General features: G+C 45.8%; 1 protein-coding gene across 4 annotated transcripts in view; it reads left to right on the top strand.

The window, feature by feature from the left end:
* Positions 1-26,438, top strand: part of itpr3 (inositol 1,4,5-trisphosphate receptor, type 3) — a 255,817-nt gene that overhangs the window by 122,892 nt on the left and 106,487 nt on the right. For all 4 annotated transcript variants that reach the window (XR_007961438.1, XM_052058664.1, XM_052058663.1 and 1 more), the window contains 8 exons: positions 13,678-13,929; positions 19,433-19,577; positions 19,655-19,799; positions 21,136-21,338; positions 22,327-22,447; positions 22,550-22,604; positions 22,753-22,918; positions 25,619-25,786. Coding sequence is in view for 3 of the 4 variants with exons in the window: in XM_052058664.1 (XP_051914624.1) it covers positions 13,678-13,929; positions 19,433-19,577; positions 19,655-19,799; positions 21,136-21,338; positions 22,327-22,447; positions 22,550-22,604; positions 22,753-22,918; positions 25,619-25,786 (1,255 nt within the window). In the remaining variant the exon portion in view is untranslated. The remainder of the gene's footprint in view (positions 1-13,677; positions 13,930-19,432; positions 19,578-19,654; positions 19,800-21,135; positions 21,339-22,326; positions 22,448-22,549; positions 22,605-22,752; positions 22,919-25,618; positions 25,787-26,438) is intronic.

Raw genomic sequence — 26,438 nt, 5'->3', positions numbered from 1 at the left:
CCTATTGCGGGACGAGCGATGTGCACGGAACGGATCCTTCTAACATGCTCGGAGGACTCTTTTCCTAGCCATTTAGTTAACAGGTCAAGCTCCTCGCTGGCAGTAAGGTTCAGGTCTACAATTGCGTTGAGAAAAGAGGACTTCCACGACCAATAGCTTTCTGGGCTATCGTCGAATCGGTATAGACCAGAGTTCACAAGTCCTTGGCGTATTAAGTACCTTGCAATGTCGCTTATGCCCGCGGTGTCGACAGGATGTGCTTGCGATGGGGCTTGTAGTGGAGAAGTCTGTCTTGCAAAGGACAGCTCGGATGGGGAGAGTTGAGCGGGGCGATAGTTCCATGCTACTGGCTTTGAACTCGTTGGCTGACGCATTGGGGCTGCTGGCGTTGACCGTGCGCAGTGCTGCACTGTAGCTGTGGGTTTTGGTGTTTTAGGTCGTGGTGCCGGACCTTCAGACGTTGGCCTGGCGGGTACTAGGTTGTCATCAGATGGATGGGGGGGTTGCGGTGGATACAGAGAGAGTTCTGGTGGCTCCTCAAAGTCTGTTTGGAGCTGGGTGACATAGTCACGTATACGTTGTGGGCTGAGGCTCACTTCGGACTGTCGAGGTCTCCTACTTCCTTCGCAACTCTCGAGCTCAGCCGCTTCTTCTAGGACTCTAGCTTTTGCAGTGGCTGCCGCTACCTCCTTTTCGTGTCCCAATTTTGTGAGCCCAACTGCTAACTGGGCTTCTTTCATCTTGAGTTCTGCCTCGCGCTGTGCGTAGAGAGCTCTCGTGCGCGCCGCTTCAACTTTGGCGCGGGCCCTGGAAACTGCTCTGCTGGCAGATGATGAGTTGGATCCAATAGATGCAGATCGGAGGGACGCAGTATCGAGTGCGGGCATCAGAGTTTCGAGGGCCCGCTCTTTTCCCGTGACTCCATAGTTGTTGAATACTGAGCCGTTGTCTGTCATTGTTAACTGTTTTGTAGTTGTATTGCCCGCCGTGAAGACGTCTTTTTACTATTCTGTCCTACTTGTCGGTGTCCGAGACGTGAACAGATAGACAGATAGCGAACAACGAAAAAAGACCAAGGATCCACAATGTTGAGATGGAACTTTAGTTTCTTTTTCCTTAGTGTTTTCCATCCATCCATCCATCCATGCATCCATCATCTACCGCTTATCCGGGGCCGGGTCGCGGGTGCAACAGCTTTAGCAGGGAAGCCCAGACTTCCCTCTCCCTAGCTACTTCTTCCAGCTCTCCCCGGGGGATCCCGAGACGTTCCCAGGCCAGCTGGGTGACATAGTCTCTCCAGCGTGTCTTCCCCGGGGTCTCCTCCTGGTGGGACATGCCTCACCAGGGAGGCGCTCAGGAGGCATCCGAATCAGATGCCCAAGCCACCTCATCTGGCTCCTCTCGATGTGGAGGAGAAGCGGCTCGACTCTGAGCCCCTCCCGGATGACCGAGCTTCTCACCTTATCTCTAAGGGAGAGCCCGGACACCCCGCGGAGGAAACACATTTCGGCAGCTTGTATCCGGGATCTCGTTCTTTCGGTCACGACCCATAGCTCGTGACCATAGGTGAGGGTTGGGACATAGATCGACCGGTAAATTGAGAGCTTCGCCCTTTGGCTCAGCTCCTTCTTCACCACGACAGACCGATACAACGTCCGCATCACAGCAGACGCTGCACCGATCCGCCTGTCGATCTCCCGCTCCACCTTGCCCCCACTCGTGAACAAGACCCCAAGATACTTGAACTCCTCCACTTGGGGCAAGATCTCCTCCCCGACCCGGAGGGGGCACTCCACCCTTTTCCGACTGAGGACCATGGTTTCAGATTTGGAGGTGCTGATTTTCATCCCAACCGCTTCACACTCAGCTGCGAAACGCTCCAGTGAGAGTTGGAGAGCCCCGTTTGAAGGAGCCAACAGCACCACATCATCCGCAAAAAGCAGGGATGCAATACTGAGGCCCCCAAAACGGACCCCCTCAACGCTTCGGCTGCGCCTAGAAATTCTGTCCATAAAAGTTATGAACAGAATCGGCGACAAAGGGCAGCCTTGGTGGAGTCCTACCGCCACTGGAAACGATTCCGACTTACTGCCGGCAATGCGAACCAAACTCTGACATCGTTGGTGTAGTGACCGAACAGCCCGTATCAGGGGGTTCGGGACCCCATACCCTCGAAGCACCCCCCACAGAACTCCCCGAGGGACACGGTCAAACGCCTTCTCCAAGTCCACAAAACACATGTAGACTGGTTGGGCGAATTCCCGCATACCCTCGAGGACCCTGCTAAGGGTGTAGAGCTGGTCCACTGTTCCACGGCCGGGACGAAAACCACACTGCTCCTCCTCCATCTATGGCTCGACTTCCTGACGGACCCTCCTCTCCAGCACCCCTGAATAGACCTTACCAGGGAGGCTGAGGAGTGTGATCCCTCTGTAGTTGGAACACACCCTCCGGTCCCCCTTTTTAAAAAGAGGGACTACCACCCCGGTCTGCCAATCCAGAGGCACTCTCCCCGTTGACCACGCGATGTTGCAGAGGCGTGTCAACCAGGACAGCCCCACAACATCCAGAGCCTTGAGGAACTCCGGGCGGATCTCATCAACCCCCGGGGCCTTTCCACCGAGGAGCTTTTTAACCACATCGGTGACTTCAACCACAGAGATAGGAGAGCCCACCTCAGAGTCCCCAGGCTCTGCTTCCTCAAAGGAAGGCGTGTTGGTGGAGTTGAGGAGGTCTTCGAAGTACTCTGCCCACCGGTTCACAACGTCCCGAGTCGAAGTCAGCAGCGCCCCATCCCCACTGTACACAGTGTTAGTGGTGCACTGCTTCCCCCTCCTGAGACGTCGGATGGTGGACCAGAATTTCCTCGAAGCCGTCCGGAAGTCGGCTTCCATGGCCTCACCGAACTCTTCCCACGCTCGTGTTTTTGCCTCGACCACCGAAGCTGCGTTCCGCTTGGCCTGTCGATACCCGTCAGCTGCCTCTGGGGTCCCACAGGCCATAAAGGCTCGATAGGACTCCTTCTTCAGCTTGACGGCATCCCTTACTGCTGGTGTCCACCAGCAAGTACGGGGGTTGCCGCCACGACAGGCACCAACCACCTTACGGCCACAACTCAGATTGGCCGCCTCTACAATAGAGGCAAGGAACATGGTCCACTCGGGCTCAATGTCCCCCGCCTCCCCCGGAACATGGGAAAAGCTCTGTCGGAGGTGGGAGTTGAAACTCCTTCTGACAGGGGATTCCGCCAGACGCTCCCAACAAACCCTCACAATACGTTTGAGTCTGCCAGGACGGACCGGCATCTTCCCCCACCATCGGAGCCTACTCACCACCAGGTGGTGATCAGTTGACAGCTCCGCCCCTCTCTTCACCCGAGTGTCCAGAACATGCGGCCGCAAATCCGATGATACAACTACGAAGTCGATCATCGAACTGCGGCCTAGGGTGTCCTGGTGCCAAGTGCACATATGGACACCCTTATGCTTGAACAAGGTGTTCGTTATGGACAATCCGTGACGAGCACAGAAGTCCAATAACAAAACACCACTCGGGTTCTGGTCGGGGGGGCCGTTCCTCCCAATCACGCCCCTCCAGGTCTCACTGTCATTGCCCACGTGAGCATTGAAGTCCCCCAGCAGAACAATGGTGTCCCCAGCAGGAGTACTCTTCAGCACACCCTCCAAGGACTCCAAAAAGGGTGGGTATGCTGAGCTGCTGTCTGGTGCATATGCACAAACAACAGTCAGGACCCGTCCACCCACCCGAAGGCGGAGGGAGGCAACCCTCTCGTCTACCGGTGTGAACCCCAATGTACAGGCACTGAGCCGTGGGGCAATGAGTATGCCCACACCTGCTCTGCGCCTTTCACCGTGAGCAACTCCAGAGTGGAAGAGAGTCCAACCCCTCTCGAGAGAACTGGTACCAGAACCCAGGCTGTGTGTGGAGGCAAGTCCCACTATATCCAGTCGGAAATTCTCTGCCTCACACACCAGCTCGGGCTCCTTCCCTGCCAGAGAGGTGACATTCCATGTCCCAAGAGCTTGTTTCTGCAGCCGAGGATCGGACCGCCAGGGTCCCCGCCTTTGGCTGCCGCCCAGCTCACATTGCACCCGACCCCTTTGGCCCCTCTCATGGGTGGTGAGCCCATGGGAAGGGGGACCCACGTTGCCTCTTCGGGCTGTGCCCGGCCGGGCCCCATGGGTGTAGGCCCGGCCACCAGGCGCTTGCCAACGAGCCCCACCTCCAGGCCTGGCTCCAGAGGGGGGCCCCGGTGACCCGCGTCCGGGCAAGGGAAACTTCGATCCATTTATTTTAATCTTCATCAGGGGTCTTTGAGCTGTGCTTTGTCTGGCCCCTCACCTAGAACCTGTCTGCCATGGGTGACCCTGCCAGGGGAATAAAAGCCCCAGACAACTTAGCTCCTAGGATCATTGGGACACACAAACCCCTCCACCACGGTAAGGTGACGACTCACGGAGGGGCCCTTAGATTCCTTAGAAGAAAAAAAAATCCTTAGGTTTTTTTTTGTAAAAAGACGATGCTTTCCAAGGCATATACTCAAGAAGAAAACGATGACAACAGCTAGTGCGAAACCATGAGGTCTTCACTGGACTAGGTACTTCCGGTTTGTGTTACCAAAATTAAAGTGCCGTAGAATCTAACCAAATACGCAACATGACAAGGTACTTCCGGTTTGTTCTGCCAAAATTAAAGTCCCCCCAAATATAACTACAAACGGAACATGACAGTTTCTTTGAAGATTTTAATAACAGAATATTCCGTGCACCCGCGGTTTACAGACAATGGCTGCAGTGGTCACGAGGGCAAAGAAGGAAGTGATTCACAACACATTTATATCATCAGAAGGGCGGTACCAAAACTCATGGTGAGGCATCAGGACTTTCGTTTCTCCTAAACTGATTCTTAACTTGTATCAACGGGTACATTCCTATGTCTGTGCGTCTCTATAAGGTCTCCAGTAAGGAGTGTTCCAATTTTAAATGATGATTGCTTCAAGGACACCAAGTTACGCTGCGGGCATGGGAAAGCTATACAGAATGACTAAATATGGGCAGAATACACACTTCAGTTTCTTTCTATCCACCAGTGGTTCTTAACCTTGTTAGAGGTACTGAACCCAACCAGTTCATATACACATTCCATGAACACTTCATTAGTGAAAAACTAAAATATGACTTTTTACAAATACAAGACATAAAAAACACATTTATTAAAAAAAGAGAAAAAAGTAAATACAATTTCAAGACAAAAGAGAAAAAAGTAAATACAATTTCAAGACATAAGTATAATTTTTAAAAATTATACAAAATAAAAAAACAACTACGACAGTCACACATTGACGACTGAGCAAACTAAATTTCCCGCAGCACTGAGTGGACAAGGAATGTAATGTGATCACCTGCAGCCAGTGTTGGCCACACAGGCGTGTCATAACTAATTAACATGTTGAGTCGGGTGTCAAATCCCTGAGACCGATTCACCGAACCCCTAGGGTTCCATCGCACCCAGGTTAAGAACCACTGCTATATACAGTATTGTATTGTTTAATAATTGTAAAAAAATAACGTGGACTGTAAATTTCTTGGTGTAATTAAAATAATGTACCTTCCTACATGATGGTAAAATGACAATGTCAATGTACTGTATGTTATTTGCTAAAAACTCCACATTTATTTAGGTTATTGTTCTCCCTGCTGTTATATTTTAGGGTTGCCTTGAATGGCAGAAAGTGGTTAATGTTGATTAGGCATTACGTCAGTTGGAGGAAAGAGACGAAAGCGTGAGGTGCATACGACAGGAGCTTTGATTTTTTCTAATTACCGTATTTTCACGACTATAAGGCGCCATTAAAAGTCTTAAATTTTCTCCAAAATGTACAGGACGCCTTATGGTGCGGAGCGTCCTTTATATGCGCTGAGTTCCAAAATCTGACTGACAGCCGACACGCTGTTTATATAGAGAAAAGGCGGAAGTGACTGTGAAAGAAGTCGGCCAATCAGGGAAGGGTGGGCGTGTATATATACATATATGGAGAGGGAGAGAGAGAGAGGGAGAGAGAGGACAGACAAGCTAGTCCGCCAATGGTGAAGGGTGGGCGTGTAAGTGGACGCCTCAAGCCAGTACCAACACTTGTATAGCGTGTGGCAATGTGCATTGTTGCAAAACAACTCCGGTTTTGGTTTCTAAGAACCCCTGAAAATAAATTCGACAAAGAGACATGCCTACGAAGCTCAGTTAAAACTTAAAGCCACCGGTTATGCTTTTGGCATGCGTGACCATCTCACAGCAGCGGTGAAAAATCAAGTCAAGCAAATGAACTCTGAGCTTGCCGTTATTCCCGGAGGCTTGACTAAAGAACTCCAACCGCTGGACATTGGCATCAACCGGGCGTTCAAAGTAAAGTTGCGAACAGCATGGGAACAATGATCGATGGCAAACACAACTTTACAAAGAGTGAGAGGCAGCGCTGGGCGAGTTACACCACAATACGCAACAACGAGAGGGAACGCAGCGTTTTTGATGGATTACGGTACTTGCACAATTGTTCAATTCTTTCTACACACACACGCGCTGCCACCATGTTTCGCTGTTCTTTACTTTCAAATGTGGGAAAGCTTCACACGAGAGAAATGTTGACTTTGCTGTTGCTACTCCTTCTTTCCACTCGGCAATGCGTAGCAACTCACATTAGCATGTGATGCATTCAATGACAACTGAGATGTGCAGTCCTCTGCTTCTGATACAGAGGATGAGGACTTTGATGGATTTCTGGGTGATGATTGATCGAAAAACGTGAGAACATTGTACGATGGCTAAATAAAATACACCCGAACTCAGTTCTGCTTTCGTTGCCTTTTTAAAAACGTGTTTTTATCTTATCTGTATGTCTTGGCATGCTACCGTATGCTTCAAGCTAACGTGTTAGAGTGCGCGCATGCATGCCGTATGTTTAAGCTGGCGTATGTTCTATCACTGTAAAACTGCGCCTATTCGTACGATGCGTCCTGTGTATGTGTAAAATACAGAAATGTCACGCATTAATGAGACTGCGGCCATTAGTACGATGCGTCGAATAGTCGTGAAAATACGGTACTCCTAAATTCCTGTTTAGGAGGCGAAACGGTATGTGGCCATGACTAATGTGTGTTTTATGGAGTTGAGATGTATGTGGGTATGTTGTACATTTTGTAATTGTATACTTTTGTAATAATAGAGCTGGGTGTCTTCAGCGCAAGGAGCGCTGAAGACCAGGACTGCCTCATTCTCTACATCTGCCCATCTCCTCTTAGGTCATTGAAATAAAAAAAAAAAACGCCAACTTGAGCAACTCTATAAGAAAACCGGTCTCACCATCCATAAGGACATGTCCACTACTCATATCAATACCAATACAAGGACCAAATTGCACAAACCAAATCCAGCTACTACTACCTCTCCAACGAAAGAAATTCAAGAACTCTCTTCTCCGTCATGAACAAAATCCCCCGGTAACCAAATTCTCTCCCCCTCCACCTGTACTCCACAGCAACCTGCAACTCCATAATGGAGCACTTCAATCGCAAAATCCTTAAGATCCATCACCACCTCCATCAAAACCTGCCTGTCCCCCCTCCCCCCCCCCCATCTGAACTTTCTTCTCCTTGTCATTCCTTCACCAGTTTGGTTCCACCCACGCCTGCTGAATTATCCAACCTCATACTCAAAATCAAGCCCACCACTTGCCAGCTCGATCCCCTCCCTTGTTAAATCCCACCTTCCTTCCCTACTTCCTCTCATATCTTCTATTATCCACTCCTCACTCTCTTCTGGGTTTGTCCAATCACTCTTCAAAACCGCTGCTATCACTCCACACTGAAAAAACATGGCTCTGACCCCAACAACTTCGATAACCTCCACCCCATTTCTAACCTTCCATTTATCTCGAAAATCCTAGAAAAAACTGTTGCTGCTCAACTCCACTCCCACCTGTCCCTTCACACTCTCTATGAACCCTTTCAGTCCGGTTTCCTCCCCCGGCACAGCACAGAAACTGCCCTAATCCGTATTGTAAATGATCTCCTCATAGCATCTGATCCGATCCTGGGCAATCGGCCCCCGTCAGGGACTTGCCCCCCCTCCCGGGTCCCACACCCGGCACGAATCCCGTTGGTGTCTCGCAAGGTTCCCCGCCAACATTTCCTTCCCACACCTCCCGCAAGCTACCCTTCTCCCTCCGCAACCCCCCTTCCCATTCGCCCTTCGCCCCCCCTGCCCCCCCTCCATGCGCCACGCCCGCTCCCTCACCTCTCCCTCCTCCCCTCTCCTCCTCATACTCTCTGTCCACTCTTTCACACCCTCTCACGTGTCTGGCATAGTTTGCTTTCGTCACCCACCTTTCACACCCTCCACACTGTCTTCTTTCTCCCTTTCTCCTCATACGCTCCTCCCGTGCAACTCTTTTTGTGACTTATTTTATTCCCTTTCGACCCAAACCTCCTTCCACACTTCCCACACTCAAACTCCACCTGTTCCTCATTCCTGCGGTGTATGCGTTTCTCGTGCATGGTTAGACCAGCTCTACTCCTGCACACTTTTCCGCACACCTCATACCGACATACCAACCCATCATTCACTCTCCTAACATTCCTTTCCAGTCTTTCCTCGTTCCTTCCCACCTCATATCTGTGACCTTTCTGATTTTCCCATTTATACAGGTGATCCATTCGCTCGCTCACTCTCCTCTTCCATCCTTCCCTGTCACTCGTCAATCTTTCCACCTCCGTCCAGTCCATTCCTGCATTCCTCATCACTCTCTTCCAGTACAACACAGTTTTCCTTTTGCGCCCCATCCTCTTCCCTCTTCCTTCCAGTTCCTCCCCAATACCATAGCTTTTGTTAGTCTTTCATTTCCCATACGCATCACATGTCCGATTCTCTGCAACACTCGCCTCTCGATTTTCCACTCAATGGATTTTACTCCCACCATTTTCCTTACGTCATACATATTCACTCCTCTTTCTTGCATTTGCCTCAGTGGTTCTCCATTCCTATCACTCCACACATACCTATAGCACCTATCCATCCACTTCTGTAGTTTCCCCACATCCTTCTTCAACCACGTTCTTACCTGACAGTCATACAGCAAGCTACTCTCTACACACACCTCCACTACTCTCCCTTGCCACCTCTTTGATAGTCGTGTCCCTTTCAACCACCCTTTCACACTCCCCCATAGCTTTCCTGCCCTTTTGATCCTGTTTTTCACGTCTGCCCGAGTACCAATCCAGCTTCTTAACACTCTAATCTCCTCCCCCTCTTGTGTTCCAAACTCCAGCACCTCCTTCTTTCTCCTCATTGTTCCTCTCTTCCCACTGGGCCATTACACTTTTCACTCTCCTTACACTCTCGTGTATCTCTCCTTTCGTTCCCACTATAGTAGTGTCGTCTGCAAACAAGGCGCTTGATACACTCACTTCTTTTGTTTCCGAGTTCCCTCTCTCCCAGCCATGTTCACCAGCGAATGACCCTCCTGGTATCCACCTCCACACCACCATTTTTTCCTCCCTGTTATCTCGATTCCTCGCCGCCAGTGCCTGCCTCATCACCGCCTGATGGTAGATGTTAAAGAGGATCGGTGATGTAGAGCATCCTTCTCGCAGCCCTCTCGCTGGCATCCATCCTCCACTCACTGCCTCCCTTCCCCTCACCTTATACTCTGTCGTCTCATGTAGGTCCAAAATGGTATTCAGACATCTGCCTTTCAACCCATAACCGTTCAAGCAACATCCACAACGCTAGTTTGCTCACTCTCGGATACGCCTTTTTCAAATCTAACAGTCTTGCACATGGCCAGTCGTCGTCATTCATGTCCCTCACCCCTCCTGAGTCACTCTCTTCTTACAATCTTCTACATCCTCCTGTATGCATACCATCATTTGCGTTACATCCGCTGTGGACCTCCCTTTCCTAAAGCCCGCTTGGTTTTCGTCAAGGAACCTCAGGTGTTCAGCCCACCAACTCAGTCGCCTCGCTAACATTCTTCCTAACACTCTGCTGCACATACTCAGCAGGCACACTCCTCTGTAATTATTTCTGTCATTCCTGTCCCCCTTCTTATGCATCGGTACCATCAGTCCCACTTTTACACTTCCATCCCACTGGTCCGCCCTCTGCTCAAACATCTTCCTCACTATCTTAATCACTCTTTCTATCACTTCCTCACACGCACTCCGTATATATCCTATTCTCACCCCATCTTCTCCCGGTGCTGACTCTCGTATCTCCCCCATAGGCTCCATGATTTCTTCCCTCTCAGGCACCTCATTCATGATCTTGTTTGCTTCGCTCACTCTACTATCGTCCCTGAGATCTACTGCTCCTCGAACTGCCTCTTCGATCACTCTCGGTTCTTCCTCGTACCTCTCCCTCGTACGCTTTCAAAATGCTCCCTGAACTCCTTTGTTGTCACCGTCGTGCTCCGAGCGCCCGATTTATCCCTTTTTCCTAACTTCCTCAAACATTTGTACATATCGCCAATCCTTCCTCTAGAACATGCTTCCTGACAGTCCTCAATCACTCCTTCCCACAAGTCTCTTTCCAGCCTCCTCAGCAACTTCTTCAATTCCTTTCGCGTTTCCTTCAGTTCCGCTTTTAGTCTGGTGAGTTCTTCTTCCATCTCCCCCACTCCTCTCCCTCCTCCCCTCACTCTCAACCTTCTCCTCGCATTCAGTGTCTCCATTTTCTTATTCGTTCTGTCTACCCTCTCCCATATCCTCTTCTTCATCTCTTCTATCTCCTCCTCTCTCCCTACCGTCCAAGGGTTGGATATTTCTCTTCTGTCCCTTCCAGATACCTCCACAGCTGTTACCACCATTATGTTCGCCAGCTCCGTCCACCCACTCTCCTTTACCCGTCCTTCCTTGTTCAACTCCTCCAGTTTCTCTCTTGTCCTCTCCTCATATTCTCTTTTCTTCTCCTCCACTTTCAACACCTCCCACTTCGCTTGCACCATTCTCCTTTGGATCCTCTCTTCTGTCCTCCATCTCTTCCACTCCCCATTCACCTTCATACACACCGGTCTATGCATTGAAGTCTCCTCCAATTACCAGTCTTTCCCTCCCTCCCATCGCCACCTGACTCCCCATATCTCGTCGGCATCTTTCCATTTCTCGTTCGTCCGTTCCCCAGGTCGGTTGGTAGAACGATACCAACCTGAGCCCTCCCAGCACCACCGCCACCACTCTCTCTCCCAGCCACTTCTGTTGTCCTTCCTCTATCCACATCCTCAATGCCGCTCCCCTCAACATCACTCCGGCTTTCCTTCCATGAACAAGCGCTACCTGTTCATCCTCATCACCCAACCACACCACCCCGGCTTCTTCTGCCTTTAGTTCCGTCATCAGCACCACTTCCCAGTTTTCTTTGTTGACTCTTTCTGCTACTCTCCTCAACCTCTTTCTATATGTTTCTCTCACACTCAATCTCCTCACCTTCCATGTGACTATCACTCGTTCTCCATTCTTGCCCCGAGCTTCAGTTCTGTTTCCCCCTTCCCGTCCCGCCCTTCCTTTCCTCCTGTCTCCCCTTCTTTCATTCCTCTCTCTTCTTTTATTGTTTCTGCTCCTTGCTCCCCTCTTACTGTCAGGGCCTGGATGGGGGTGAATCCCCACCAGTCTGTCTTTCACCCATCCTCCCACTTGTCTTTGGGAGGTGATTGATTCACTAAAATCTCTAAATCTGATTCCGGTTTAGTCTCCATCCTCATCCTCTTAGACTTGAGCGCCGCCTTTCACACAATCTCTCACCCTATCCTCCTCAATAGACTTTCCTTCAATGGTGTCACCCACACTCCCCTCAGTTGGTTCCACTCATACCTCTTCATCATCTACCTCCTGCCTCTTGGCCATATCCTCCGCAAATTTAATATCCACTTTCACTGCTTTGCTGATGACACCCAGCTCTACCTCTCCTGCAGCCAAACTCCATACTCCCACGCCCTCCCTCACCTCTTGCCTCTCTAACTCAAAACATGGTTCACAACAAACTTTCTTAAATTAAATGCTAAAAAAACTGAAGTCCTCCTTCTTGGCACCAAATCCACTTTATCTAAAGTAAACCGTTTTTCCTTCAACATTGACAGCTCCTTAGTGTCCCCCTCCCCCCAGGTCAAGAGTCTTGAGTGTCATCCTGGATAGCATGCTCACCTTCCACTCACATATTTTTTTTTTCAGCCACTCCCCTCAGGCAGACGCTACAGAACCATGCGCACCAAATCCAGTAGACACTTAAACAGCTTCTTCCCTCTAGCCATTAACTCCTTAAACAGTCACTGACATAGTCACTCTTCTTGCACCACAAAATGGTACTACAAAACTACTGGTTACTCTAAAATGGTTCAATGATTTTGTTGTTTACGATGATACTAGTGCAGCGTGTTATACCGGAGACAAATTCCTTGTGTGTTCTACATACTTGGCCAATAAAGATGATTCTGACTCTGATTCTGATATCAACACCATCACCCGCACTGCTTATTTCCACCTCCGCAATATTACCAGACTTCGCTCTTCCCTCACCCCCCGCACCACTGCTATTCTTGTCCACAGTCTTGTCACATCCCGCCTTGATTACTGTAACGCTCTCCTCTTTGGCCTACCTCAAAAGTCCCTCCATAAAATCCAGCTGGTTCAAAACGCCTCTGCTCGCATCATCACAAAAACATCTTCCCAGCAGCACACCACCCCCGTTCTCCAACAGCTCCACTGGCTCCCTGTTCAACATTGCATCAATTACAAACTGCTTCTATATACAGGTACATATATGGCCATCCACAACCTGGCCCCTCCTTACCTGTCCGACCTTCTCCAGGTGCATATCCCCTCTCGCTCCCTCAGATCCTCGTCCTCCCTCCGCCTGTCAGTGCCCCCTGCCTGCCTGAGCACCATGGGAGCCAGGGCCTTCAGTTACACTGCTCCAAAGCTTTGGAACAACCTACCTCCGGACCTCCAAAACTGCACACCTCTTTCCACTTTCAAGCCGCGTCTAAAAACACATCTGTTCAGGATTGCCTACAACTCATAGCTCTTCCATTTCCTATGTTTTTATGATTTTATGTCCTGTTTTTATATATCTCGCTTACCAATTTATACATTGTATTTTCTTATTGTCTGTACAGTGTCCTTGGGTGGCACGAAAGGCGCTGTTAAATAAAATGCATTGTTATAATTATTATTATTATTATTATTAATTTTCCACCAAAACAATAGTGTTCCTCAGTGATGGACGTGTGGACATTAAAAAGGCTGTTGAACATTGGCCAAATCGTTAGGTCTTCCAAAACTAGGAAGAAAACCTTTCGGAGCAGTGACACTGATTACTTTATGGATTTCGATTTTCGCAGGTTCTTAATCCCTGTGATAAATGAGGGTTCGCCGTACATGCAAAACAATTTAAAAGTCAAATTTACACTATATGGCCCCTTTTATCAGAAAATATGAATTTATTCATTAAAATGTGCTGCTTGTCATTTTGAAAATACATGAGTATTTAGAATGTTGCGCAGTATCATTTTTGTTCTTTTACTTTGGCCTTAATACTTCTTCGTAGTACTGATTATGGATTGTGGCATGAATTTTGACATTATCCTTGTGAAAGTGTGATATGTTATCTGCTCAGGTACCAGCTGAAGCTTTTTGCCAGAATGTGTTTGGACCGCCAGTACCTAGCCATTGATGAAATCTCCAAGCAGCTGGATGTGGAGCTCATCTTTCTGTGCATGATGGATGAGACTCTGCCCTTCGATCTGCGAGCGTCCTTCTGCCGCCTGATGCTGCATGCTCACGTGGACCGCGACCCACAAGAACTGGTCACGCCTGTTAAGTTTGCCCGACTTTGGACCGAAATCCCCACCTCCATCACTATCAAGGAGTAAGTCGTCATGGGAATTTGCAGTTATTAGCCTCACTTCATAAATCCCCCCCACCCACACACACACAAACACACAGTAGTTCAGTTTCAGCCAAGTAGCAGCACCAGTAAGAATAAGAAAGCTTTATTGCTGTGACAGCACTCAGTAGCTCCTTCAGCCAGAGACTGTTACACCCGCGCTGCAAGGAGAGACACCGCCGCTCGTTCCTACCGACTGCTGTCAGGCTGCTGAATAAAAATAAAATAACATGAAAAACAATTGTAATATGTTATGTAATTGTAAAATGCAAATAGCACAGCCATCTATATCTCAATGTATATATTGCACTTAATTGAACTGTGTACATTGAAACTGAAACATTTATTTTTGAATGCAAACTTCTTTCTACCCCCAATGCTGCTGTAGACTGTAAATTTCCCCAGTGTGGGACAAGTAAAGGCTATCTTATCTTATCTTAAACAAGATAACCTTCATTAGCCACGGCTGCTTTGTCTGTAGCGTGACTTAAAGCAGGGGTCCCCAAACTTTTTTGCCCCACGGACCGGTTTATGTCAGACAATATTTTCAGAGAGTGGTGGAAATAATACAACAAAATAATATGGTATGAGCTGCATGAAAACTAGTGCTTTCGGAATATAATAATAAAAACAAGGAGCGTCTAATCTGGCCGCAACACTCTGATCGCAATGGTAATGTTTAATGCCTTCAAAATACGATACAACGCAAATTCAAAGTGCATGAAAATGACGACTCGCCACAGCCCCAAGCCTGATTTTCTGCAACCAGACGGTCCCATCTCAGGGTAATAGGAGATAATGACACCTCAAGTGTGTGGTTTATGTCAAGTCTACTTCGTAATTTAGTTTTAGTTGCCGTTGCTTCAGAACCCCCCCCCCCCCCCCCACACACACACACACAGGTAGGATGTCGGAAATAGCAACAGTGCTATTGTGGCGATCTCAGAGTATTCAACCATAATTTTAATCCAGTTGTCTCGAATGTACTTTTAAGGTCGCCGTCATGCGTGGCTTGACGTGTGTCAAGCGTGACAGAGACGGATGTAACGGAGAATCCGGTCAGTTTTCAAAACAAAACATCTTTCGTATTCCGAAAAAAAATAAAACGGAAATAAGGCAAGTTCTTTCTGTGCGATCCGTTACCAAATGCCCTGTGGATGGATGTAATGGAGAATCCGGTAATTGTTCAAAACAAAACATCTTTCATATTCCGTCTTTCAATCTGTCCGCTGAACAAAGTGGGGCTGTGAAAAATGCTGCCCATTACAGGCGCAAGACACAGGCGTCCCGGGACTGTCCAGCAACGACAGTCAAAAGGTTCATGAGAGCACTTGCCGACGGCTGCCTACTCGGGCGCCATCTTGACTTCAAAGAAAGAAATAAAGTAAATAAATAAAAAAATTAAGACGGAGGTCTTCCAGTCCTCAAGGGCTGCTGTCTTGCCTGTTTTACATGCGTCAAATATTGACAAGCTATGACCGTGTGGGTCAAGTTACAGCAGCTTTTGCAGTCCAGGCAGCACCAAAATTCAAAGTAATTTTAAAATGGCAGATACCTTGTTTGGTTTAGCATATGCCTCCAAGATACTTTTTTGTAAGTCTGGGTTGTTATATATACCACCAAATTTTTGTAGCATTAGGTGAATCTTGGGCGGTGATCTAGTGGTTAGCACATCGACCTCACAGAGGTCGTGAGTTTGATCCTGACTCCGGCCTTCCTGTGTGGAGTTTGCATGTTCTCCCCATGCCTTTGTGGGTTTTCTCCAGGTGCTCTGGTTTCCTCCAACATTTGAAAAACATGCATGGGAGGCTGATTGAACACTGTAAATTGTCCCTAGTTGTGAGTGTCACCATGGGTAGTTGGCTGTCTCTGTGTGCCCTGTGATTGGCTGGCAACCGGTTCAGGGTGTCCCCCGCCTACTGCCCGAAGCCAGCTGGGATAGGTTAAAGCATGCCCCTTGTGAGGATAAAGCGATTCAGAAAATGGATGGATAGATGGAGGATAGGTGAAACTTAAAACCGGCACTACTTTGTTAAAAATGCATCATAAACATAACTAATGATTGTTTTGCCAGGCTAGATGTGTGTGCAAAGTTTCATGTGTTTTTGCGCATGTTTAGACCCTCAAAATTGCCACTACGATATTAAGTTCAGAGATCACTTCCGGCCTTGACTTTTGTTAAAGAAGAAGATAGGACCATCTCGGTCAGGGGTGCCCAAACTTTTTGGACCAAAGATTTACTTTTTGATCAACTAACCTCCCGGGATCTACCCTTACTGGCGCACGCTCACATGCACGCCATGATGAGAAACAGCCTGAAACTGAGGCATGCGATGCACTTTTGCAGCCTGTTAACTATCGTAGCTCACACGTACAGTGTTAAAGTGCTTCCCTGGGCCCTCCTAGATTCCTATTCTTTGCCCGTGCCCTCAGTGAATTGTACACAAAGCAAACTCTGAATGAGAATAATGACGATAAAAGATAGAGCGCAACAGCTCTGATTACAAGCTGCAATTGCAGACTGCTGAGCCAAACAACTTCCGGTGACGTAATCACGCACCACCATAAATTCAAGATATACCTGCTTTATTTTATTTTCATTTTATTTTATTTATTTATTTATTTATTTATTTTTAAATGAGACTGATTAGATGATTTGGGTGCAGCGTACATTAACACAAAAAAATATATATTTATAACATGTACAAAGACACACAAATGGTTGTTGTTTTTTTTTTCTCCTCGACACTCCTCAGATCTACTTGGGACCTGTCTTAGATCTACCGGTAGATCAGGATCTACCTAATGGGCACCCCTGATCTAGGTCAAGGAACAGCAATATTTATTGTTACTGTGACTTTGCGGCATGACATCGGCCAAACCGTTTGCCACCAGAGTGAGAAACATCTTCAGGCTTTTCTGAGAATGTTCTAGTTTGATGTATTCAGCGTACATTGAAGTACATTAAAATATAAATGTACATAACTTCTTTTTGTAAATGAAAATATATTTCGTCATCACTGGGTGGCTCTATGTGCATGTATCATAGAGATATATCTTCAGAATGCAACTATTTATATAAATGTGAGGTTTGGGATTTTTCTCCAGGGAAGTTATATAGCAATTCGCTGCCCTTGTCATATAGTCGTTCGAAAACTCAAGATTTTTTTTGTCCCATGTCTTAAGATGATGTAGCCACAGTTTAAAATCAATTAGATAAATAGTCTAGGACAGGGGTGCAAAAGTATGACCCCTGTAAATGTGCAAAAATGGGCCAAGATTGGACTTGCAAAAATTCATAGCTCAGTTCCCGATTTTTACTTTGGCCACAATGGACTTTTTTTTATACGTCTCAGGGTGCTACACATACATGCCTGCCAATGTTCGTAGGACTAGGTCAAATTTACCAGTATAGTTATTTTTTCTTTTCCACTGTAGGTGGCGCTGCAGACATATTTTTATTATTATTGTTATTATTATTATTATTAGAAATTATAATGACAATTATGACAAAACTAGGAATACTACTACTACTACTACATCTAATAATAATAATTCCTGCAAAAACAATAGGTGATCTCGCTGTGGTCATGCTCGGCCCTTAATATTGAGTTTATGCAAACCAACAGACAAATTGAGCGTGGTAATGCAATTACTTTTTATGCTTTTTTTTTTTTTACTCATGTAAAAAAAAGATGATTAGGGTGACTGCTCATCAAAATACTCATTTTTGTGTTTCCACTACAAAGGAACATGACCCAACACTGTACACTACTCCCTTATAAAGGCTTCTTGATTACGTGTGCCTCATTGTCTTGGCCTCCAGTTGCCGGTCTCCTTACCACATTAGTACCATCTATGACTTTTTTGACACCTAGCAAAAATCATTTACCATATTTTCTGCTCTAAAAGATGCACTTAAAAGTGTTCACTTTTCTCAAAAACCGACAGTGCACCTTAAACTTCCTTTGCACCTTATATATGGATCAATATACTGATTTCTCAGACATAGTATTTTGAATGTGCTGTGTAGTGTTTTGTTCCAGCTGCAGTGGTTATGAAAGCTCTGTATAAATAAAGCTGTATTGTATTGTATTCCCCCTAGTGTAGCTCCATCTAGTGGATGCACAACACAACGGCAGCCACTGTTGTGGATTGTATTCTATGTGGCTTATAATGCAGTGCGCCCTATATATGAAAACAGTGTTAAAATAGGCCATTCATTGAAGGTGCACCACACTGAAGCGCCTTATAGTGTGAAAAATAGTGTGGAATATACAGTAATTGTTCTGTCTGTCACTATAAAACGGTGGCATAGCTAGATGAATACAGATACATGATACATTATAAATAAATTTAGTAATTTTTTGACCAATTATGTGATATTTTATAATTTTCTGCGGCACACAGCTAACAGCTTGCGTGCCATACTGTGCCCTAGTGATGTGCCCAACTGTGCCGAGGCTCCGATGCGTGTGCCAAGTAAACCGGAAAAAATAAGCTGTGAAGCGCGCTTCGAGGCATGTGTCGATTACGCATGTGGCTACATCCGAAGCCTTGCGAGACGGGATTCCTATGTCACCGCCAACAAATAGTTTTGCTGGTGATTTGAATTAAAACGGCGCACCGGGACGACAATGAGCTGACAGGTAAGATCGGCCCGCACGAGCCCTCGGGCCTCTCTCTTACTGACTTTTTTTTTCTTTCATTACGAGGTCATGAATAGTTTTGGCCACGAGAGACTGGTTCGCAAAAAAACAGAAGTGGCCTCATCACAACACGTACTGTACTAAACTCTCGAGATGACAATTCAAAGAACTCCTTCATGTCTCTACGATCCAGCCGTCATTGTTCTTTGTCTCGCTGCTTCTCTCTCATCAAGTGCCACACTCAATTCTTAAGGATTTACTGCTGCTGTGGTGAATGGCCTAATTTTAAAATTTTGCTACAACTCTTTAAAGAAATCCGTCAATGATGGAAAATTGTCAGTTAATGTACCCTCTGCAGAAACAGAAATACATGTTTAAAAGATGTAAATAATTATACAGACTTGTTTAACTTAGATTTAATTTGTTATCACAAATCTGTTCCCGAGTCATCACAAATGAAATAGGAAATGTTGCGTTAGCTTCGGGCTCGGGCCTGCAAATCAAGTTAATTGCTCGGGCTCGGGCCGGTTCGGTCTGGATTTTTTTTTTGGCCCGATTTTACCTCTACATCAAATCCATGGTATCATTTTAATCACTGTCTGTCATGAGATTTATTTTCCACATGAGGGCGCAGTAGTACAAATAAAGCCTCATTATGCTTCGGCCCACTAACAAACCAGTTGGATGGAAAGCCTCATTACTTCATGAGGCTTCATTTTCCCATCACTACTGTGCCCTGGCACACTGGATAGGAATTACAGCACCACAAGACTGTGAAAAAGTCACATTTACACCATATGTTCCCTTTAATAAACTGTGTTGTGTTCCCACCTCAGTTACGACTCAAATATGGATGACAGCAGAGACAACAAGAAGAACCGTTTCGCCAACACCATGGTCTTCATGGAGGAGTATCTCAACAACGTGTTGAACGAGGAGCTGCCCTTTCACAATGAGGAGAAGAACAAGCTGACCTATGAGGTCCGCAGGGACCTTGGGCACCAAGAACACTTCAGTTTTTGCCTCCTCTTCTGACTTCATTCCTGTTCCCTGTGAAGGTTGTGAGCTTGGCGCGGCATCTCATCTACTTCGGCTTCTACAGCTTCTTTGAGCTGCTGCGACTCACTAGAACCCTGCTGGCAATCATCGACTGTGGTCCCAACCCCTCCCATGGCACCTCACTGATCAATGACGAAGGATCAGGTGACCTGCTCGTAAACCAATCAGAACATTCGTCTTGTCCCTTCCTATCCACCAGTAGCCTGTACTCTAAAATATATCCAGTCGAACAAGAAAATACTACACCTCAAATAAGGCCCCCTCCACCCCCCACCCCCACGGCCTCATAAAAAAATACAGGTTATTGCCACTAGGTGCTAGCATAACTTGCATGAGTCAGGTGGAAAGAGTCTTTTCATAAGCGACCACACTCACCACCATTGTGTGTTTTCCATCTGTGGAAAAAAAGCACAACACTTTATTTTAAAATATTAGGGTGTGTATTTGCATTATATTGTATTTTCCCATTTGGAGGGGTTTGTGCATCTCAGTGATACTCTTCATTTCAGTCACTAGGTACTTTATGAAACATGTTACTCAATGGGAAAAAAAAGATTTTAGATGTGGGATTCTTCTGTCACGTTGCGTGGTGGTGGTGGACCCCAAAAAGCAGGCAGGACAGAGGAGCAGGGTGTACTTGAAGAAGCGTATTGAAACAGAGAAAACTAAATCCAAAACAAACACAGTCCAAAGTATCAAACAAAACCATGACTGTGGCAAAAAAACTCACAGGAACAAAAACATGTCAGCAGCAAGCAACAAGCAAAAAGCAACAAACAAACAGTAGCCAAGAGCAAACAATGACCCGACACTGAGTGTTCGGGCGGGAGTCCTTTTATACAACTAATAAGAACATAATGACCAACAGGTGTGCAGCTGCAGGGAGAGCCATACAGTGCCACCTGTCGGTCCCAAACCGAAACATGACAGGTGCCCATTAACCGCGATAAACGGGGGATTACTGTATATTGTCAGGGCCTGCTGGGACCATCTGTTGAAGTCCCCTGTCAGGAACATCTTATGGAGTTCCCTGTCCTCCAACTCCCACATTCAGCCGAACTTTGACCACATCCCAGCCATATTCTGTGACTCCATTGTTGAGGAGTGGGTTGGTGCCTGTCCCAGCAATAATCCCTGAACTTATTGAGGGACACTGAAGTTGGGGTACGCTATCAAGCTGAAAAGGAGTCCTTTCCGACAATCAGAAATCCAAGTGCAATGCATTTTTGGTTGTTAATGAGTCAAAAAAAACACAGTAATGGGAGGAGTTTGGTGAGGAAAGGAATACTAGTCCTCCTGACATTTCAGCAAGGGAATGCAACACAGCCTTAACATACTGTGTATGATGATGATGGGGTCAATATCCACTGCAACTAAAATGTATCTCTATGAATCCTGCAATCCCAAACATTTAGTGATCATTTTCTTGTGAAACATTACAGAAATGTCCCATTGTTGTCACTCTTTTTCCACCTTTAAGGGAAGAATATGAAACGCTCCATCCATGGCATGGGTCAAATGATGACAACCATGGTCCTCAGTAGGAAGCAGTCCTTATTTGGTGGGGCGGGGGCCCGGACGGCGGGGCTTGTGCTTGATGGACAGCGAATGGCCAAAGACAGCATCGACAAGATAGGCCTGACAGTAATGGACACAAAGCTGAAGATTCTGGAAATCTTGCAGGTCAGTGAGCCTGTAATTGCTGAATCCATTCACTTGAACAATAGGCAAACAAAACCAAAGATGATGGTCATCTGAGATCAATCAAAAGTTTTCACAGTTGCCTCCAGCTGGTGTGTTCGAAGGTTCACTTCTGACCCATCTTCTCCACCCGTTTCTTTCATGCAGTCCCCATATTGAACTGTCCAGCATGTGCCAATATTAATGTCCAGTATGTATTCCGTTATGTCATTACTTTTTGCATTAATTTCATAGCAGAATGGTAAAATTATTTTCAATAGACCGAAACAAGTTGACAACAATTAGAAATGATAGTAATGTCAACATGCTTACTTTCTACTGATTCCTCTAAATCAGGGGCAGGGAACTCCGGTTCCTAGAGAGCCAGATCCTGCCTATTTTAGATCCCTCCCTACTCCAACAGACCTCATTAAAATTATAAACTCATCAGCAAGCTCTGTCAAGGCCTGAAATGATCATGACCAATTGAATCAGGTGTGTTGGAGTATCAAGGGATGTAAAACAAGTACGATATGCCTCTCGAGGAACCAGCGTTCCCTAGCCCTACCCGAAATCAAACTTCAACTCTTTGTTCTTTAAAAAAACAAACACAAAAAAACATTCATTGTTGTTGTTAATAATAATAGTACATCAATGCTAATCACAATCTAAATCTATGTATTCAAGATCTTAGCCCTAAATTAACAAAGGGAAAAAAACAATACACAACCCTGCTACTGTAGAATGACTGAAGTGTTTCACAGAATGCCAACCAATGATTGTGAACTAGGCAGGATGATTTCAAGTGTTTTGTGAACACATGATGGTTAATCTTCATATTTTATAGTTGGGAAATATTCATGTGTTCTCCAGCATGAAAGAATGGTTCAGGTTAACGTCAACATAACGCTTACTTGTTCATTAACTTTTGAAAGGGTATTATTGTATCTACAGGCGGCACGGTGATGGTTGACTGTCTTGTCGTCTTCAGTTCATTCTGAACGTGCGCCTGGACTACCGTCTGTCCTTCCTGCTGTCCGTCTTCAAGAAAGAATTTGAGGATGTCTATTCGCTGGCTGATGCTGATGCCACGACTAGTGTAGAGCACACAGGTGCGCATGGCCATTCACCGAGGGAGGCAGAGGGCAGCGGAAAGTCTGGGGGTTGACATTGGTAGTTACAATCTCCAAGATAACAAATGTCTGTTCTTGCAGCTGCCATCAACCTACAGCACATTGGAGAGCAGGCCGAGGCGATGTTTGGAGTCGGGTGCGTCAGAGTGCTTGAAGTGTAATTGCGTAACTCGTGTCTGACTCTGAGCGTGAGAGTGTGTGTGTGTGTGTGTGTGTGTGTGTGTGTGTGTGTGTGTGTGTGTGTGCGCGTGTGTGTGTCCGTGCGTGTGCGCACGCACATGCAGGAAGGGGAACAGCATTCTTGAAGTGGACGACGAAGGCGGACGCATGTTCCTGCGTGTCCTGATCCACCTCACTATGCATGAGTACCCGCCGCTGGTGTCCGGAGCTCTACAGCTACTGTTCAGACATTTCAGCCAGAGGCAGGAAGTGCTGCACACTTTCAAGCAGGTCACCCACCCCGCCCCACATATTTTTTTCATGTGTTTAGGAAATGATGGGCTGGTCACTACCTGAGGCCTAAGACGTGAAGACGGAGGAGGAGAGAGGGGAAATGTGGGAGCATATCAGATTCACAATTCTCTCAAGGATGCAAATTCATTTGTAAATTAGTCAATTGTAAATTAGTCAATTGCAAATTATACTAATTGTAAATTAGTCAAAACAATTTGGCGGAAATTGATGTCAAAAAGTGTACATTTCACCTATGTGTGTGTTTGTATGGCTGAATGAAGGAAAGAAAAACAAAAAGGTTGCTTTTTTTCAGCCTGGCAAGCCACGACCGCCAAGAAAGTGGGTTTGGAAAGACTGCCCTCCAATGTGGCTGGGCCCCGGTTCAAAACGTGACGTCCCAATCAAATTTGTTTATTTCCTGTGACGTATCCTGCATGCATGTCACTCTTTGGAGGCGGAAGTCTGTCCTCGTTCAAAATAGCGTGCGCGAAAGACAATGGTTTGTTAATGTCATTCAGCATAAAATCAGTATTCAATCACCACGCCATATTGCACCAACAACGATTAACTGAAACTAGATTAAACCATGGTTTAAATTCAAATCTTTTTGCACCAAACCTAGTTTAAAATAAAACTGATGAAGTTTGGACCTCTCTCTAAACCTCGATAATTGTATTTTTAAAGCGAGTTTAAATTTAATTTAGTTGCACCAGAACTGCGGTTGAAACTGTAATTGAGATTTAATTTTTGGGATGGTTTAACTTCAACAATGGCAAACATTTTTAGGTATATACACCAAAAATAATGAAGTTTCTCAAATAAAGTTGATAGATGGGCTCAATACTCTTGAATTTAAAGGTGAAGAGATTAGGTGAAGAATAATTGTTGGACCTTTTCCCGCTGAATCAGGGACATCATACGTCCATTACATTTGCTGGCAGCGATAAAACAATCTGAGATTATGTAATACATACACTATGTATGCTGGCAGCGATAAACCAGCCAGACTTGCAAAAGTCGGCCTATTTGCTCAACCACCTGGCAACGTGACTGACTCCGTCCGTCAAAAACAAAATGTTTGATGGCGAAATTGTTCTTGGTTTTGCTGTTCGGTGCTTTCTACCATCTTTGTTACTGATTTGCTTTACTGTTGTATATGTTAGTTGCTGCATTACAGCACTTTGTGTGCAGCAAGGGCTGTTTGAAAGTGCTCTATAAATACAGTTGAGTCGAGTTGAGTTGAGAAATTGCCCAGCTGTTCAAGTTGGTGCAATACATAGGCTCACGTAAAGATGTACTGTATACTGTGCTTCAAATTCGACATCATTTATGAGAAGATCCTTGGTGTTTCTGTTTTATGACAAGGTATCATCTCAGAATCTGCACCGCCTTTTGTGTGTGCTAAGTGCAGAAATAGACCCCATAATTGAGTTTGTGTCGTGAAAGCGCTATATAAATCAGGATGTATTGTATTGTATTGTAAATCCGGTGTGCTTTTTAGTATGGAAAATACGATAACTGATCAAGTTCAGGAGTAACATTAGGCAAACATTTTTGCTCGCAAGCAACACTGTAAGGCCAAATCTCACTGAATGGCGAAGGTCCGAGAGTGTGTGTGTTAGCACGCCACTCATCAGGGCTCACAAAATTTCACAAAAAATCACAAAAGGAAAAAAAAACGTTTGCGAGGGTCTGCCAAATATCTTTGCAACCTGAAATGAACCTTGGCGGAAATACATTTTTCACTACATGTGTACACATTTGCAAAACAAACCTCCACTGCTCAATGAGATCTGAGCTACAATGTTTCATAAAAATAAAAAAATTAAAAATTAAAAAAACACCCTTTGTCACAAGGGGCTTGACAGTGTATTGCCTTTAAATTCAAATGCATAATTCATGATCAATTTTAATTTCAATATCCATAATCACAATTATCCCTTTAAATCACATTGAACTCTGTTTAAATTAAGTTAAACTGAGTTTTACTAAACTGAGATTAATTTTACATATTCTGATGAATTTTAAACCGGATTAATGCATTTTAAATTAGCTTTTACTAATCTCAGAAGAGAGCAAATATCAGATGGATTAAACCTTTTTTTGTGCAAGACAGCTCCAAACAGATGACTGCATTATGGGAAGAATTTTTTTCTTTTCTTTTTTTTAATTTGATGTTTTAGCCACTCTTCGCTGATTGCTTCATTTCACTTTGTATTTGCGCAGGGTTGTTCCACCTCGGAAATGTGCTTGATGAGACTGTGATCAGACTCAATTCCTGGCACAGGGATGAGTCTGGATTTTCAGGCTATCTTTTGTTTTCTTCTGGGCTATAGGATGGGTCCATAAGCACCGCTCGAGATCCACGTGTTCATGTGACCCGAGTAATACCATAGCATAACCACTAGCAGGGGTGCCCATTAGGTAGATCCTGATCTATCGGTAGATCTAAGACAGGTCCTAAGTAGATCCGAGGAGTGTTGAGAAGAAAAAAAACAAACGTGTGTGTGTGTGTGTGTGTGTGTGTGTGTGTGTGTGTGTGTGTGTGTGTGTGCGCGTGCGGGTGTGCGCGTGGACATGCGCGCGCCAGTAAGGGTTGATCCCGGGAGGTTAGTTTATCGAAAAGTAGATCTTCGATCCAAAAGGTTTGGGCACCCCTGCACTAAAGTCAAGGCTGATCTTTTTTTGCCTGCATAGGTCCAGCTACTCATTTCAGCTCAGGATGTGGAGAACTACAAGGTGATCAAGTCAGACCTGGACCGTTTGAGGACATTGGTGGAAAAGTCTGAACTGTGGGTGGAGAAGAAGACGTCTGGAGGCGGAGACGGCAAGAAGGAAAAGAAAGACAAAAAAGACAAAGTGGAGGTAGCACAAAACTAACACCTTGACCTGGATGTGCATGTTGAACCATGACCCACAAATTTTACCACAACCCACAATTCCCTTTGGAGGAATTTTCAACACAAAAATATGCATTGAGAAATAAATTCATATTTGGATGAATTCATTAGAGTCCAAAATGGTGGCTTGATGAAACCTCTGATTTGACACACAATATTTTAATATTACTTTTTACTCCCATAATTTTTATAAAAACATTTCAAATGTACTCATAGGTTATCCACTATTAGATGAATGTTAAAACAATAAAACATTACACTTAAGCCTCATAAACTTTCATGAGGAATGAGGAGGGCTACAAAAATTATTATTTACGATTATTTGTGTAACATTTTTATTAAATAATTAGTTGTTACTTTTCATAATGATTTGTTATTTTTTTCATGAGCCCTCAACTGTCCAATGTTTATTCCACCACACTCACTCACACCTAGGGACAATTTGGAGTGGTCAGCCTGCCATGCATATTGTTGGAATGTGGGAGGAAACCGGGGTACCCGGAGAAAACCCACACAGGCCCGAGAACATGCAAGCTCCACACAGGGAGGCCGGAGCCAGGATTGAACCCACGACCTCTGCACTGTGAGGTCGATGCGCCGCTAACCACTGGACCACC

This window comes from Hippocampus zosterae, chromosome 2 (assembly GCF_025434085.1).
Source record: "Hippocampus zosterae strain Florida chromosome 2, ASM2543408v3, whole genome shotgun sequence".
In the NCBI taxonomy this organism is placed as follows: Eukaryota; Metazoa; Chordata; class Actinopteri; order Syngnathiformes; family Syngnathidae; genus Hippocampus; species Hippocampus zosterae.
This window is presented reverse-complemented; position numbering and strand designations above follow the sequence as displayed.